At 40.2% G+C, this 18,571-nt stretch overlaps 1 protein-coding gene across 1 annotated transcript in view; it reads left to right on the top strand.

Annotated features, from left to right (window-relative positions):
* LOC116319414 (dolichyl-diphosphooligosaccharide--protein glycosyltransferase subunit STT3B) overlaps positions 1 to 18,571 on the top strand; it is a 99,309-nt gene that overhangs the window by 26,374 nt on the left and 54,364 nt on the right. Inside the window, exon 2 of the mRNA XM_031738728.2 lies at positions 12,088 to 12,196. Coding sequence (XP_031594588.1) covers positions 12,088 to 12,196 — 109 coding nt within the window. The remainder of the gene's footprint in view (positions 1 to 12,087; positions 12,197 to 18,571) is intronic.

The following is an 18,571-nucleotide window of genomic DNA, read 5'->3' on the forward strand; positions in this document are numbered from 1 at the left end:
TAACTTCATTCAAGGTGTTTAACTTAAAATGCAGGAATCTATGGAGTGTGAAATGAATCTGTGTACCAAACCTTCGTCTTAAATTTCTCAGGAGACCTCGGCAACCCTGCACTCTCCACAGGTAGTATCAGCAGCAGGCCTTCACCTCATGCATGAATTCTGAATACTTAACATTTTGTCTGTCTACCCAACTTCTGTACATATTCTTTTAAAGTTCTGGCCATTATGCTTTATATTCATGAGCTGGAGAGACTGTGTACCATGATACAGGGGCAGCTCTTGGGGAGTAGAGCAGCTTGTCGATGTTCCCAAATGTCCAAGTGGTGTTGATCAAGATGCTGATTCCCAGATTACCTCGATGCATCTATCAGTTTGTGAGATGGTTTGTTGTATAATTAGGATTATACAACTTCATGCTGAGATTTAGTTACATTTTAGCTCCTTTAGCTGAAGGGCAATGAGCTCAGAAGAATCAGTACTTCTAGAGTATTTGTCAGAATTTAGAGAAACGTTTTTTGTGGGTTTCAGTGCTCAGGCACAACTTTCACTTTGAAGATGAATGTTCTTATTTTTGGTTTTCATCACGCTTTAAATACTTTAACTAATATTTAGCAACTAGTTTGTGAGTCTTTGCAGACAAGTTGGAGTCTTCATCTGATAGCAACCAAAGCAATCACAAGATTTTCAGTGAAGCACTGTGTGCTGGCGGCAACCATTCATTCAACCACCAGTCAGCAAGACACAATTTTCCATGAGGTCACTGACTAGTCTCTAGTCTGTCATAACTGGGAACTAGCAAGTGATTTCACAGCGACTGCCAGTAACCAGTTGCAACCAGTCAGGGAATACCCATTTGCCCCCAGTGATAGGTGTTTGCCAGGCAGTCATTAAATGGTCTGTAGGCCTGTGTAACAAGAGTCTAATGGGTCTTCACCAAAATCATGGCGAAGGTCATATCGGCCGTTTTCCAGGCGCTTTTCTGTTTTCACAAGAATCATCATTTCAGTTAAGCAAGATTAATTTGTCCCAGATAGAAATGTTTCCAAGCCTTGTTGACTTCTCGGTTAATTAGTCAGTTAATTGCTATTAGTTTGTGCAGTATAGTTTAAATAGCAAGTTTAAAACATTCTTTTCAGACTCCACGCTTCACGATAAGCTGTCAATAATGATGAGCCGGACAAGCGACTATGTCATTGACATTCTGGTTATTAAATGATCTACTGAATAAACTGTAATTGTAATGTAATATTAAGTATATTGCAGAAATTATTATACAGAATATGCATAAATTTGAAAGGTGTCCAGAGCCATTTTTTTTTTCTTTTTTTTCCATGAAATCATATTTAGTTTTAATAATCCGGCACATTAGAGATGATTTTACTTTCGACAGGTTTTCATTTGAACAGTTTGGTTAATTCTTATTAAAAACCTCTTAAGTAGTTTGTTTGCTCCAGACACCATTAATTTAAAAAAAAAAAAAAAAAAAAAAAAATCAATTAAGGCTTTATTTGACCAGTAACCACAAGAGACCTAAATTGGATTTCATAAGTTTGAAATTTAACATGCCCATCCTTTGTTTTTCATCGAGTATTCTTTATTTTTTTAATAATAAAAAAAAAAGTCTAAGCAATCATCTCAGAACGTGTACACGTAAATGGTGTGTTGGATTCTCGCTTCAGACTTGCTTTGCCTGCAGTCACCTGTGTATCCCTGACTGCTTTGATAATTTACTTTCAGCGACTCTCATTGTCGTCTTTTAGCTCAGGTAAGCATCTCGTCGTACCTTGCCAAGAATATGACACAATTTAAGATTGATTGTCCTATTAGGCCCATAAGGTATTAAAAGCCTGTGTCTTTGTGATGGGTAGGCATTGCCAGCCTGCACACGGTTGTGAGTAGCAGTCTAAATGTGTGTGAAAAGATAATTGGGATGTCAATAGCTGGGACTCTTGAAGTCTGTTGTCAGGACAATGTAGACCTCAGTGGCTAACTCCATCAAATAACTCTGCATTTTACACAAAAAAGAGCGCATCCAAACAGTGAAGCTCGAGCCACAAGCTTTCTTACATATTTGTTGTTACAGAAAGAGACACCACATTGATGTATTCACACAACAGCACCTAGTCAAAGAAAAGTCTTTGAGACTGCTCTGTTTCAGAGCTGAATAACTCTGCTCCCCACAGCCTTTTTTATAACCGAACAAACTGAGAATTTTTATTATGACTGTCAAAATGTGGGGGTATTGGAGCAAATAAATAGTGCTGTGTGTCAGATGGATCCCAGTTAGAGCTGGAGCATAGTAATGTCTATTTAAGGTTGTCACTAATGATCTAAGATGGAAAATTCAGCTTTAGCTTTGATTCATTAGTTTGAGCGGGCACTAATTTGGCTCTTTGCATACTGTCATGATGTTACATCTCTCAAGATACAGAGAAAGCAAAACTATGAGGTTGGCTCATCCAGCCATCTTCCTTTTTTAATTTAATTAAATTATTTTTAATCCGCTTATCCAGTTTAGGGTTCTTTTAGGGTGGCAGGGCTAACACAAAGACAGTCAACCATTTGTACTTGGATTCACACCTAGAGCCAACTTAGTTCACTTACATGTCTTTGGACTCTGGACATTACGGTTTTCACCCAGAGGTCGTTTCTCTTGAGGGTTTTAACACGGTCGTACCCATTTTTGGGTACTGTCTCTAAGTTTCTCATCATGTGTATGGACTCGAATTTCACAGTCTTGAACTGCAATGTGCAACAGTAGTCTTGTTCTGCTCTGTAGCCTCTGTGAGCTGCAGAGCTGGTTCTGCTTTTTGTGTCCCTGCTTCCCTATCTCTCTCCAGAGCAGAACAAGGACCACTCTCACCAATTGCAGACCAAGATGGTGGAGTCAAACTCTGTCCAGCCATGGGACAAGACACTCCAAGATCACTGTGACCTCATCATATAAAAGTGTCATATCCCTGATATAGTCACACAATGTGTTCACCTTCCTTAGCATGCACAACAACATGACAAGTCCTGATGCGTCTGACGGCGAAATTTGTGTGTCAGCCATGGATTACAATTTAGTACCTAAAAAGTGTGCTACATTGACAACCTCCAACAGACCACAGTATTTTTGCAAAATATGTGAGGAAACTTTTTCCAAATTTAACAGGAAGTCTTGTCTGACTACTCGAGACAAAAACACACTAAAACCAAGCGACAAAGAGGACTTGCAGCAGCTGGTGATGTGACCCAAATGTAATCAAATGACTCCACCGAGCATCACTGGAGCACTTCACTCTATATGTCAGGAAGATGGAAATTACTCTTGCAGGTACTAGTGGAAAAGCAGGGCTGGAAGGAGCTGATTTAAAGCCCGACTGAAGATGCAACATCCCAGGTTTATTATTTTTTTTTCTTTCAGTTTTATTATGGGATAATATTGTGCAGCTCCTGAAGAGTTACAAGGTTACGTTACTTTAGTTATTGTTGAACAAAAATGTCAAGCCTTTATTTTATGCTATTTATTTATAGTATAAAATTATATTTACTTACTGCTTAGAAACGCTGCTGCCTGCGAGCTGCAAGCAGTGATAACACATTCAGGATTTTATGTTTTTCTGTATCCTTGTAGATTTTGTTAGCGCAAATTTTTCTTGAAGCACTTGTATAAATTTGAGTCTGCATAACCTACGCCTAGTTAGCAGCAACTGAACTTTCAAAATAACATTCAGAGAGATTGCTTATATATCTCATCGTCATTATCCCAGATAGAAGGGTAAAATATATCTGGGCTTCCCAATCAAGAGAGGTCTCTGTGGAAAACACTGTATTCAAATATATGATGATAAATAGAGAATATTGGGTTCATTTACTGATGCAGGTCTGTACCATGATAGTTTTATTTATCAGCACAAGTAAAACAGTCACTCACTGCTTTCTTGATTCAAGCATACATTTTACGTGCATGCGTAAATATATTTTTAAGTAAGTGGAGCAAATGCAGCAAATTGATATGAAATTATCAATATTTTCTAGCAGAAAGCTAACAGTCTTTGGACTTGGGCTTATTTTAAAGCAATCTGTTGTGATTACAAAATGTATGCATTAGCATATATTTCGGCAATATGTGTCATGTTTCATTTATTCAATATGTGGCCCTTTGCTTGCTGTATCTTAGTCAGTCTGGCCTGCTGAGAAAATGTGTCGCTCATTCCCGGTAAGGATAGTTACATATGCCCCCTTCTGTGATTCTACTAATTACATTTTTGACCATGCTGAATGTGCCAAATGCTGAATATTCTTAATTTAAATGATGTCTGGAATATATGATAGACTTGTTACATCATATGGAAAATTCATAGTGAAGACGACTAAATTATAAACGATGTAAACTGAAACTTTCATAGTCATGTTTTAGCTGCGCTGGATGAGCGTTTAATATGTAAAAATCTTTTGGGTGGAGTTCAATTTTAATGTAATGCCTCATTTCCAGTAGCATTAGGATTAAATGGCTCTTACTGGACCTCTTCATCTCAGACGATGAGCTGTGCACTCTGGGTTAAATTGGGGGGGGGGGTCTCCTCTGCAGTGTCAGCAAGTGTTAACTTATTGAAATTAAGATAATTATATATTTTGCCTGTTTGGAGATTTGGAAATGGTTGACCTAGCAGAATAATTAGCTGCACATTTGTTGTTTATCTCATAATATTTTTAATGTTTCCTTTTTTCTTTTTTTCTGCTGTGGTTCGTGCAAACATGATCAACTGAGTCGGTGCTTCAGTCAACCCACTGCATTCACTGCTTGTCTAAACAGAATTTCCCATTGACAAAGTTATTTTTCAAGGAACATATGCACATATTGCTATCATGCATTCAGAAAATAATCTTCATTGCGTTATTTGTATTGATCTAACCCTTAATTAACTTCACCTGAACCTGTGTATCTTTGTTAAAACCTAACCTTCACACTTTGAATATGGCAAGGTCCCATAATATGCATAAAAGTCCTCACCGTGATTGGTCTCTGATATTGCTGTTGCAGGTATTCGAATGTGAAAATGCTTGAACTGTTCTATTCAATTGGTTTTATTTATATAGTTCCTCACACAACAGTTGCCTCGAGGTGCTTTATGCTGTAAGGTAAAGACCCAACAATAATATAGAGAAAATGGAGAAAACTCCAACAATCAAATGACCTCCTATGAGCAAGCACTTTGGCGACAGTAGGAAGGAAAAAACCTCCCTTTTAACAGAAGGAAACCTCTGGCTTCTGGTTTAATTGGAATTTTGGTAGTTTGATATCTGGCTTTTCTAGCTGACATGTCTGCCTGTGTCGTGTTGTCGTATCAACCACCCCACTCACTACACCACTTTGCAGTGTGTCTTTTGTTCCATCAACTGGTTGCAGCAGACCCCCGCCTCCAAAAATGATCAACAAGTGCTTGCTCAAAGGGAGTCATGTGATTGTTGGGGTTTTCTGCGTATTATTGTACGGCCTTTAACATACAATATAATTCACCTTGAGGAAAATGTTGTGATTTGGTGCTATATATATTTAAAAAAAATTAATTGAAGTTGCTTTTCATTAGAAAAAGTGTGGGCTTGTTTGTGAATGATAGAATACACAGTGTAACGCATCACGGTGTAACAATATAACTTCAAAATGTAATCAATTCATATTTGATATTCGCACACCAATATTGAACGTGAATGTTGGATTGAAAAGTGCTTGAGCACAGAAAAAACACTTGTGGTGGATGTGTGGTGTAGTTAAATGCTGCTGAAGGCTCATTAGAGTATTGAAGTAAATACCAGTCGATTTAAGTTGAGCCACTGCACGCTTAAGCATTGTGTAATTTTGTGTACTTATACCACTGGCTGTTAAAGGTGGCTCATGTATATTGTTAGCCCACTCTTACTGTTAACAGATATAGAGTATAAGGAGTTAGTACACTTGACATTAGCAGTTTCCTTCTACTTGCACTCACTCTTTACAGTAGGCTAAATCATTCATCACACTCTCTTCTTACAGCAGTATTGGATGTTTGTAGACTTATGCAGCTTTGCTGTTCCAATATTGGCACAGAGTTCACTTGTGTTTTGGGTGGATAGTTCTATCCACTGCTGGGTCTAACAGTTTGAACAATGAAGAGAGATCGCTAGTAGCCAGGATGCTTCATCTTGTCAGGTGATGGCAGGACCAGTAGACACCATTAAAGCTTTGGCAGCGATCCAGTCAGCCAGTTAGTGTGACCTTTCCCACCAGTACTGAGTCATTAGTTTTGGGGACAGTTGGACAAAGTGTGCAGTGTGACTGAAAACTCACTGTTATCCAATTCTGTGGTAATCCAACCAGAAAATCCTATTTTGGGGATATTGGAAGGAAAGTTTTTGTGGGCTGTTGATAGCCGTAATCCTGTTCTTCAAATGGCCCGTCTAAGGAGGGCCATTTGAGGCTAATGCACTGTTGCCTAAGAAAACGTGCCATTAGTCAAAGTATAGTTAAATGGCAAAAATATGATCATTTTGATAAGTCAGGTTTTTGACCCTAATCAGCTAGTCACAAAGGTACATATTACATAAGTATAGAAATTGTTAGCCCAGGGAGAGTTGTCAAATGGACATTAGCTGATCCAGTGAACAGCTGTTCACTCCTTGGTTTTAGTTGTTCCTGATTTAAATCTTAAAATCCTAGACATTTGGATGATGAGAAATTTTATTCTCATTACACAGTACTCTGCAGAGGTCTTGAGCCACCCATCATTTCTTTATATTTGCTAGAAAAATGGGAAATGGGTGCAGCAATTTATCGGAACACGTGCAAACTGGCTTGCAAGTGAATATTTGGGGTGTTGGCGCCTCAAGATGATCTCACACTGCTTTAATAATGTTGGGTTCGGTCTGGGGAGGCCAATCCACGACAGTGTTTTTTGTTGTTGTTGTTTTTTTTCTATCCAAATATGCTTTTACTACATTAGTTGTGTGTTTGGGGCTATTGTCATGCTGAAAAATGAGGCAATTGCTAGTGAAATATTTTCCATATAATATCTGGATTTTGTTGGTATTTTTTTGGTCTTCATAATTCTATAAATTTTGGCAAGATTCCCAACACCACTGGCTAAAATGGCTAAAATGCACAGACAGAGCCTCCACTGTGCTTTACTGATGGCTGTTGTCCTCCCCTGAGGGGAACTAAAGCTTTTTTGCTAATGGCTCTTTGAGAATTACCTTGTTGGTGGAAAAATACTATTTTTATGTCTGTCAACCTGAAAATTCAGTTTAAGAAACGGGCCTATTTTTTTTCTTTTCTTTTGCTGCTAGTTACAAAGAGCCAAAAGATAGGATTTAAAATTGGTTCTTTGCTAAGCTGTCTGTTATGTGTAGAGCAGTTCATCCATTGAGTTAGGTGCCTTTTTATGCTTGAATGGTAGTGGTGTAACAATCTTCTGCCTCTCTGGGATGTTCTTTTTATAATAATCATTATAATCATGTTGCTAATTAACCTTATTAGCTGTGAGATTTCCACTAGCTGTCTTTAGTTCTACTTTTTTAAATCATATTGGTGGCATGTACTAAAGGTTTTCTATGTAATATATATATGTATATTTTAAATGCAAAGCAATGTTTATAATATTGTAGCTCTGTACCCTATGCTGTAGCCTGATGCAGAACTCAAAGATGTGTAGGGTAGCAATATGCAGTGCAAACCCAGTAAGTTGATTAGCACAAGGATAATATCACTGTGAAACAAAATGCAGTGGGTTGTAATTGTATCAGGTTCATTATGCTGGTGTAGATGCTTTTCTCATTCTTATAGCTCTCTGTCTGTGTATAGATTTACAGTCTGTTCTTGAGTCTTCTCTCTGTTCTGCATTTCAGTAAAAATAACAGTCCAGTTTCACTTGAGATTGCAGAGCAGCACAGAGACATTGGCTCACAATGCAAACAGCAACACCGTACCCTGTGACAGGAACTCAGCACAGAACTCTAATTTCTGCTTTAAGAGACGTGGCCTTACAAAAGAACAATAACAGGGTCACCCTGACGATGGTCAACAATGCTCGACTGCCGGATACCTCACTGTGTGAAGCCTATTTTGTTTGTGCTTGTTTGCCTTCCTGGTCCATAAACAGTTTCATCATTTACACATTGTTCACAGAGGTTGTTAATTAGTCAAGGTGGTGATTAGAACCAACGACCATTCAGACACTCACCAGAATATGGACCAGTGGGGAAAAGCCAATGATGCATCTGATTATGCAGTTGATGCTGAATGAGGCATTACTAGTTTATAAACAGGAAGGGAGCCCACTTAGTCATGCTGCTGCTGATGGCACAGTCTCAACAGGAAACTGGTAATCAGTGAAACGGACCTTGATTAAAATAAATGACGGTGCTTGCAGGAGTCCCCCTGTGATATCAAGTGCATAAATATCCCACTTCTATTTTTATTTTTGCTTTCAGATATTATCTGCGGAGTTTATATATGAGTTGTTCTGCAGATATGAATCCAAGATTTTTTATTTATATATTCTTTAAATGGTGTTATTAGAGGTGTGTTGCTTTCCTTGAAGCGTACTTGCTGGTTTTCAGAGGTGCTGCAGTAGAATCACTAGTCATTCGTGTGCTTTGTGGGCCTGAAAACCATATTGGCAGCTATGCATTAAATTGCTAATGTGCCTGGCAGAGCTACATTATCCGCCCCGTCAAAGTGACAAGGGCAGAGATAGAGCGCTCCCTTCAGCTGTGCATGAGATCTTTGGAAAATGGGTTGGTGGATATGGTGTGGCAGTGCGCAAAGTTGTCTTTTTAAAGGCTTTCTTTGAATTTGCCGTGTTTCCACCTCACTGCTTTGACAGCTGCAGAACAATGAGGCCGAATTGGCTGGCCAGTTTCACAGCACCTACATTCAGAGTCCCTCTGTGGTCAAACTCACACACCTGGCTGCTTCTGTAGTTAGTTTTTTCCCCTTTTTTACTTTGTAACATTGAGCTTCTTTCCACGCCTCAGCATGCACTGAAATATTTGTGTGAAAGAACTGGACATTAAACATATGAAACAATTGCTAGACTTTAATTGACAGGACCTAATCTTTTATAGGGGGTTTTGTAGCAGAAAAAGTGTAAAGCATCAGAGTAGCTCTTTTTTTCCCCCCCCTTTCCTATGTGACTCCTGTGTTCCAGCTGGATGGTTTGTTTGTCCTAGTCTGTTCTCTGCCCAGATTCATACTCTCGGGCCTCAGGTTGTTGAGTAATGTGATTGCCTGAGGAGCCCCAAGGATAAACACTCATGTCAGCTTCTTTATAGCTTTTCAAGATCACTTTAAGAGGCACAATGCCTGTGAGTGTTTGCCTGTTGTTTCATCCGTCGCATAGAGAATATTGCTCTTCTAATTTATGATCATTCTGTTCGTGTTGACTTATCAGTATGGTTAGTAACTTTTGTCATAGAGAATGAAACACAAAAACAAAAATCCTGGGATCTGTTGACTTTTTTCAGTATCACCTGTATCCCACAGCATCCCATCATCATGTTGCAACTTCTCCATCGATGAAAGTGTGCTGCATACAAAGAAGTCTTCTCAAAACTGACTGAGGAAGGGGAATAGAAAAGATGAGAGCAAACCAAGCATCTCGTGACCGTGCAGCAGTTTTAAACTTATTGCATTGATCATGAGCGTCTCACGCTCCACGACTTTGCAGCTTTTTAATGACATTGCTTGTCATCTCTTAATCTGTCTCACCTGCATACATGGAAACGCAGTTTGTGTGATTAACTTTGGAAGCACGCTTATTGATTTAATGAAATCGCTAGCCGGCCTGTTCGATTGTGGCTGAAAACATGCTGACGATAAATTTGGTCAGTAATTAAACTATTGATTGTTTATCAACAAATATGCATTTATTAAACACAAAGGTGTTTATTTTTTTTGAAGCAGAGGATTTTCTTGACCTTTATAAATTCAAATGAAAGGGGTGGACACTATGAGGGACACAGGGTTGCCTGGTAGGGAGTTGGACCCAGACTAGAAAGTGTTTTTGACTGTGAAGACACCTTGCAAAGACAACTGTTAGTCCCTGCCAGCCTGCAGCGTCCACCGTGGAATGTCCACAGAGGCATATTGGGGTGAAGAGAGGCATGGGTGGCAGCAGATGGGGAGCTTGATGGAGAGCTGAAGCCAATAACCACCTGACACCTCAGTCGCTCTGTAGGATGTGGACTGGGTGACAGAGCCTTAGTGGAGACAAAGGCTGCTGCAGGAAACCATTATCCTTCCACAGGTTTACCTACGGAAACCTTGTTACGACTCCTATTTTCGTCTGGATTGATCTTGTTGTCCAGAGGCGCTCTTTCAGTCATCTCTGTTACAGATGAACAAAATGGCGAGTGAGCCTGTGCTTCTAGGGAGGAAAGAGGTGTGCTCCATTCATAACACGAGACAAAATGAGAACTTTCTAGCTAAAATTACAGCCGTCTTTGAAAAGACCAGTGTTTAAGGGTTTGTGCCTGTTCGCACTTGAAGAGTGGGGTAGGCTGAAGGAAGAAAATGTAGTTGATCGGGTTCGCAGCTGTTGTCGAGCCCGAGACACCTGTGCTTTTTTTGTGTGTGTGCATGTTGTGCTTCACTGTTTCTGTTGACACTGCTTTAAGGTCAGATGAATTTGATTATAATTGCCTCTTCCAGCAGCTTGCATGTTTCTCTCGTTTTACAGTTGAAGTATACACTATTTTGTTTGCAAATTTATATCGGATACAAGTTCGGTATTTAAGTCTGTTAAGTGACTTTTAATCCCTGTTTTCTCATTAACGAGTGCCAGTAAATAAAGACGTGATTGCACTTTTGAGTCGGTATTATGGCCTATTATTGTCAATTGTAGCAGATTTAGATGCAGATAAACGTCTCACTGTTTTGCATAGTTAAAATGCCAAACTTGCCCTCTACTTGTACTCTTTTGATTTGTGTTTAAAAAAGAAAAAAGGAAAAGAAAGCATGCAGCAGGAGCCTCTTTATAGCCTCTAAACTTTGGCATGTATATGCTGCTTTAAGATGCACATAAATGCGAATTTACACCATCAGCATGTTGAAACCCCTGAGCCTGCTATTGGTGCAGCAACGGCCACATGTGCATATTTGGCTGAAGATAAACACAGAAAATATGGTTTTAAAGCAAAACCAGTCCCAACCAAGACTTTGTATTGTTTAGTCTCATTTCAGTCTTGTTACTATAGCCTTACTTTGTGTTTGTTGGCTAGTCATATTGTTAGACTTGATGCAATATGAATCAAAGAATTGCTCCAGAGCTTATTAGTCACACAGACGAGGCTGCTGTGTCCTCTGTGATATACATTTGTCTAATAATAGTCCTTTAGTGATCTGCTGAGGCTTGCTATAGGATCTCTATAGATGAATTATGTTACATGAGCCTTTGAACATACTCGGCCTACATTAATGAGCTCGGTGGCAAAGGAAGCTGCCTCTGAAAATTTACTGAACACTTGCTTCGTTCTCTTTGGCAGCTTTCTTCTCAGCACTGTCAGCTCTTTGGTTCTGCTGCTTGACGCCATTCCAACCCCCTCGGCTTAATCACGGCTACAGTGTGAATTGAAGCCTGTTTGGAGCGATATTCCTTATATTTATTCTTAGTTTTCCCTCCTTTGGTCATTATTTCTCTGTTCTAATACCAGCCCTATTTTATGTCTTCGTCACCTCAGCCTGGTGGTTGAAATTGGAATTATCTGTACAATAAGCAGGCTTTTGTTCTGAAAATGCCACCATATGTATGAAAGCCCTTCATCGCAACCTTTTTTCTTTTTTAAATCAGTGACTGACCTGAGAGCTGTTGGCGATAGCACAAAGGCTCACGTTGTGAATGGAAGCTTCATCTTCCCTGTTTCAAAAACGAAAAACTCTCAGCAGCTTATCCATTCTTACCGCCTTCAGAAAATCTGTAAATAATCTATTCGTTTCCTAGAGATGAGTCTTTGTTGTTCTCCCTCTCAAAATTGGCCTACAAATGAAAATAGATGTTTATTCTATGTGTGTGGTTGTTTCTTTGCCTTACACGAAGTAATCCCTATTATTTTTCTGCATCTCTACAGGTTCAACTACAGATCAACACACCATCTCACCACCAATGGCTTCTACGAGTTCCTCAATTGGTTCGATGAAAGGGCGTGGTACCCCTTGGGGAGGATCGTGGGTGGCACAGTAAGTTTTTCTTCAAAATGCAGCTCCATTTGTTACATATTTGTTCATCAACTTTCCATTTCCAGTTTAGAGAACTAGAGATTTAAATCTTGTTAATAAGGTGCCCGTAAGAGCCACAAGTATCTCTACTGATCCGATTTCTAAATGGCTTATTCAGCTTTGGAGCTGCATAGCGGATAGAGCCTATCCCATCTTGCATACACATCTTGGGTACACACTGGATCTGTCAACAGCCCCCCCACACAGTCTTACATCCACACCTACAGTCAATTTTCAATCATAATTTAACCTGAAAAGCATGTCTGTGGGCTGTGGGGGAAACTCCACACATTAAGGCCCCAGTGCTTAACCTACTCCATCCAGTGTGATTCAGGAGTACCACAGGCTCACAAAATTTTAAGAAAATATGTTTTGTGATTAAAAAATAATAGAGACCCCGAGCAACACTGACTTGGATAATGACCTCTGTGTATGTGTATGGGGAACAGTCAGTGTTTACACTCTTTAGAAAAACCATGGTGCCCTCAGCCTACATCAGAATCATAATACTCTGGATATTTTTTGGCCATTCTGTTAACCACAGATTGGTTGTGTGGGAAAATCTCAGTAGATCAGCCCTTTCTGAAACACTCGAACCAAACTGGCTGACACCTACAACCGTATCCTATCCAGCATTACTTACATCGCCTTTCTTCCCTCATTCTGATGCTCGATTTTAACTTCAGCAGGCTGTATTGATCATGTCTACATGCATAAATGCACTGAGTTGCTATCACGTGACTGGTTGATTACATATGTGTCTATCAAGTAGTTGTACAGCTGTACCCCAGTGAAGTGACCTGAGTGTGTATCAGAAAAGACTAAAAAGCAATCATTATTTCCAACCACGACTTTTCCAAGCTGAAGGTCAATGTTCTGCATATTGCTTTAGGTGTTTGATGTAAAACACAGAGGCAAGCGTTTACATTTCCGAAGGCCGAACAAACTGCGTTTGAAATTGACCCCAAGGATAACCTTTCTAAATAGTTGCCTTTTCCTCCCTCAATTTTAAGTTGTTTTACTAAATCAGCTCAGACAAGTGTTTCATCCTCTTTGTGTTTCCACCAAAGTGTTGCCTTGTCTCCGCATCTCTTTTATTTTAATGGCTGATTTAAATTCAGCCGGTAGTTTCCAGTTTGGTCACTTGAGCATTGCAGCACTATATTTTGCTGAATGTGTCTTGCAGTTTGTTTAATCAGACAGTGACCTCAAGTGTGAACTAGCTCGCTCTGCATCAGACTAAAAGGGGTTGAGATAAGTGTCAGCAACTAACGCTGAGGCCGTGGCACTATATTAGATTGCTCCGTTTCAACTTGGGAGCAACTTTCTGGCCCATGTGTGACACAGTGAAGTTGTAATCATGAAGGAGAGTAAGATGAAGCCTGATACTGAGAGTCAAATTGGTCCTGAAAGAATAGATTTACACTACTTTAACGAGTCTTCTAATCTTAAGGATAAGGTTGAAGAAAGCTTTTAGTGTTTAGAGTCTGCCTTGCAAAAAATCTCAGGGCAACAGGACATAAGCTAGAGGAATTCTGCATCGTACCTAGCCTGGAAATAGTACGCTTGATGCTGCAGTGTCCTGATTTTTAAAAAGACTGAGATACATTTGCATTGCATGACCCTGACCTGGATTGGTGGCAGAACACACAGAGGCTCACACATAGGTCGACCAGCACATCGAGATGCCCATTTGATCCTGTCAGCACATAGGGTTCAATACAGGGATAAAAACAAACACAAGCTTACTACATACAAGAACAAAGAAGCTGTTGCGTAAACATATCAAAGCTACCTCCATGCAGGCCTGCCTACATGCAGTGTGGAGAAGTATTTCAAGGGTACTAAAGTCAGGCTTGGCAGTTCAAGGATGCCATAGAGCCCCATAAGCCTCCACCAAAGAGCATGGATTTAAGTCACAATCCAGGAACAACAGTTAACCGTTAACTTGACAGATTCCCCTCGGCTGCCGTGCCCTCCCCACTGACCAGCAACATGATTACGATAAAATATTGAACTTTTTCGGTGAAAAATGGGATATGATGATTCCACAAAATGCGTCTCCCATTTCCCCGATTCCCTCGTCTGTGCACCTCGTCTCCCAGCCTCATCTTCTCAGCCCTGTATCCTGTGAACAGTGATGTCTGTGTGAGTTAAATACCTTTGGCCTTTCTATCTCCCTTTCCTCCTTAACATCCCCACCTGCTGTCTGTTCTCTCAACCAAGCTTCATGGACACACTAGGGTTACACTCTGAGCTATAATTGCTCTAGCTAATGGTGCAACGGGACTACAGAATCTAGGTCCTTAGTGCCAGATAAATGTGGAAATGAATTCTTACCTCGATTACTAGTTCAGGTAAAACGCTGAGCTAGAGCCTGACCCTTGGAGCCTGTTGTGCGACTCCTGTCTCTTTCCCTCTGATTAGCGAGTTCCTGCACATAGTCGAGACAACGAGGCATGTTAATGCTGTGCATTTATTCAAATTTATGTTATTGTAGTACCAAACAACGTCCAGGGCTGGAGCTGGAAGACATTCTACATACTGATATTTGAATATAGTTTTCACTCCTGCACAAGCGATCCAAGGAATTAAAAATCCCAAACCTATCCATCAGGATTCATCTGTCATAAGCAATTACCATCAGATTCTGGTAATTGCACATGACAAGCCTAGCCTGTAATAATGGATGCTCTGCTTCTGTTTCAGTACATGGACGCTTGGGCTAAGCCGTGTACCCAGAGGGTGGAAGCTGAAACTCATGAAAATTAATTTAAGACTTCCAGTTCAGATTACTCGTCTAATCATGACATCAACAAGATTCCCGGACTGTACATTGCATTATCTTCAGCATAAATATAAATGCACACAGAGCTGAGGTTCTTCTTCTGCACATTTGGATTATATTGATGGCGTATGAGTCAAAACAGGAAATGATCGTAGAGTAATTTACACGCTGCAGTCTTTTGCGAAACTCCTTTCTGCTCAATGTAGTTTCACTGATGATTAATTTCATTTTCCAGTTGGACATTACTATAAATATTTTAATGTTCTCAGCAGACTAAAGCTAAAGCAATTTGCAAAGGGAGAACATACATGGGCTTGAGCAGTATCACAGCTGGAGATTAGAAGTTGGCAGACAGACGGTGCATTTTATGAGTGCTTTATAACTTCATTTCTGGTATACTTTCCTTCTATTTGCCATTTGTTTTATTAATATTAAGCTTGTTCCAAATGTCGATGTTCTGCCATTAAGCAAACAAAACCCTAACATTTAAATCATAAGAATAGAATTAAGGTCAGTTTGATTTCTAACCGTTGTATTATGTAGGACATAAAAGTATGACAAATCTAGCCTAACTAAAACACACAGGCTCAAGCTGATACAAGATCGTGCCTGTGTTGTTTCTGAACTTTTCTTGGAAGTGTTGTGCTGAGTGGTTATGAAGAGTGACTGCAGCCATTTCAGCGGGTATAATTTGTGGAGCGATTCTGTTGGGGCCTAAGGTATGTGTTGCACTGTCTGCAATTACAGAGGTCATGTAGTACTTGCAGCATTATTATTTTGAACATTGTCTGTAGATGATTGTTACTTCAGACCTTTTTTTTTTATTTGACATTTTTAAAATGCCTGATTCTGGATCCCCAGGGATGATACTTATACCGCTGGAATGAATTCACATAAAGCATGCTGGAACTAATATATAGCTTCACAAGGTGCTTTGGCAACCAAATTAATTAGTCTGACTGGAAGAAAAATGTTAAAGACTAAAAGATGCACTGCAGCGGGATGGTCATGGCATTGCAAAAAGTGAAGATATTGTATTTCTTTTTTTATCATTGTCAACAAATCCCTTGAAAATGCAGAAATGAATAATGAATTCATCCTTCCAGCAAGATCTGTGTGTAAGCCAAGGCCTGATATAGCATATTTCTCTGTGCCATAGCGCTTCATTTGCCCCCAAACTGTGTCACTGTCAGTGAGCCACACTGTTGCGCTACATAAATGACATGTTGCATCCTCACTGTGAACATTAGCATTGTGTTTTGTTTTAAGTCAATCTCTTATGCATAGTCTTGCTGATGTAAATACTCACTAGCTTACCAGATGCATACTAATCCCCTGTTTGTTAAAATGCCCAGATATCCCGGGGCATTACTGTGGCTCCCTTTAAGATTTACATACTCGGGCTACACAAAACAGTCCGCTGTAACCCACAGTGGACTTGGAAAAAGTTTAGTGGCAGATGGCAGGTGACATTTCCCCTTATAAGATGTACAGCCATTTCTTTAGCAGATGGGTGGGTCATTTAATTGGCCACACTAAATGCAAATGTCTCTGTATCACATGTAAATGTGCAGAGTCTAGGAGTTGATGCGTAGGGATTGATGCATCTGATAGAACTATGGCCCTTTTGCAACTAGAAATATTCAAACTATTTTTCTTATTAAAATTACTTTTTTTGTTTTCCTTCATCTAACTGGATCAGACTTTGCAGGAATAAATGCAAATAGCATAAAAAGCATGATTATGACCTTTTCTCCAAAGTGTCTGAATAAGAGAGAGAGAGCAATCTGAAAGCTAAGGAAATGCATATTTAAGCACATCTGAGATTGCATTAAAATAACTGAAAAATAACTAAATTATTCTTGATTATTATTTTATTGCTTAGAGAGACAGATGGGTTTATTAAGGGATGGGTTTGCATCAGGGATCGACTCTGAGCTGTTGCTTGCTTGCAGTGGTGATGGACAGGGTAACAGATGAGGTCAGGCAGGAGTCTCTGTGGGCTGTGATGTTTGCTGATGACATTGTGATCTGTAGTGAGAGTGGGGAGCAGGTGAAAGAGTCTGAGGAGGTGGAGGTATGCTCTGGAGAGACATGGAAAGGAAATGGGTAGAAGCAAGACAAAATACATGTCTGTGAAGTAGAGTAAGACAGAAAGGTGATGATGCAAGGAGTAGAGGAAGTGATGTAGATGAGTTTATATACCCGGGGGGTGTGGACAGTGCACAAGTGGAGTGGTGGGTAGAGACCTGTGTCAGGAGTGTTTTGGAGTTGTAAGAGAAAAATAGTGGCTAAAGGAAAGGTAAACAAGATGGAAGTGGGAGCACGTATGATTTATGATTTGGAGACAGTGGCACTGACAAAAGGTGGGAAGTAGAGCTGGAGGTGCCAGAGTGACGTTAAGATTTTCAGTGGAAGTGACTAAGAGGAACAAGACTGGAAATGAGAAGGTTAAGAGGTTCGCAGACATGTACACTGGAGGGCTGGTGGGGAATTGTACAAAGGGTGCTGAATATGGAGCTGCCAGGGAGAAAATGTAGGGGAGGAGGTTTGGTGTGACAGTAGATGCTGGAGAGAGGGTGAGATGGATGCAAATGGTCTGCTGTGGCGACCCCTAAAGGGAGCAGTCGAAAGAAGATTGCAGTGTCAAACAGCAGCTTCACAGTTGGAAGCAGAGGTGGGATTTGTCAACATTTATACAACATTTTAAACACTGTTCAACACTTAAAGTCGGCTGCAAACAGTGCCTTGCTCAGGGGCACAGTGATGCCAGTTGCTGGAGTAACAGAGAGGCGCTCGCTTATTTGGTGTGTAGGTTTATCGTGAAAATCCCACTTGTTTGCATGACTGAGCGAGATAATTTTATGAACATAGACAGGCTTCAGGGAAGGAGGGCATTTACTTTTACTCCCACACTGCTTTTGAAATCATAAAACGAATGTGTGAGAGCTCTTATTTGCATCAAGCCTATGCTTTTAGAACATGCAGGGGTGTGGACAAGTGCTGGGTTCATCTCAGACTGGTGCAGCGAGCCCGTAAATGCAATCAATGGCTGTTGTTTAGGAAACTTGGGAGTGGAGAATGAAATTCAAAATTTTGTGAATTACAAAGTTGCATTCTGCCGTCATTTTAAACAGCCCGTCTGGGTTTGACATTTTAACAGTGATTCTACTTCCTGTGACCTCTGACGCCAGGTAGGATTCACGAAAACACCTTTGCTAATGTTACATTCGCTCTGTTTGACCTACCTGGGCTCACCTTTCAGTATATACAGCTCACAGTCTCCTCCTCTTCTCATGAGCCTTACTGGCTCTCTATCTTTCATCATATCTTTTCTCTGCCTGCCTCTGCCTTTCACACATCTACTATGCTTCCAGTCTCATCCTTACACTCCCCTCCACCGCCCTTTATTCAAAATTAGACAGATGATCCTGACAGTCTGCATTAATTGTGTATGATAGCATTAAGTCTCTAAGCACTGAGACGGGTCAGACCGTTCGGAAGAAAGATGAGCCGATGTCAGTAAATGTGACAGTTGAGTGCCATTA

Source organism: Oreochromis aureus, linkage group 22 (genome assembly GCF_013358895.1).
Source record: "Oreochromis aureus strain Israel breed Guangdong linkage group 22, ZZ_aureus, whole genome shotgun sequence".
In the NCBI taxonomy this organism is placed as follows: domain Eukaryota; kingdom Metazoa; phylum Chordata; class Actinopteri; order Cichliformes; family Cichlidae; genus Oreochromis; species Oreochromis aureus.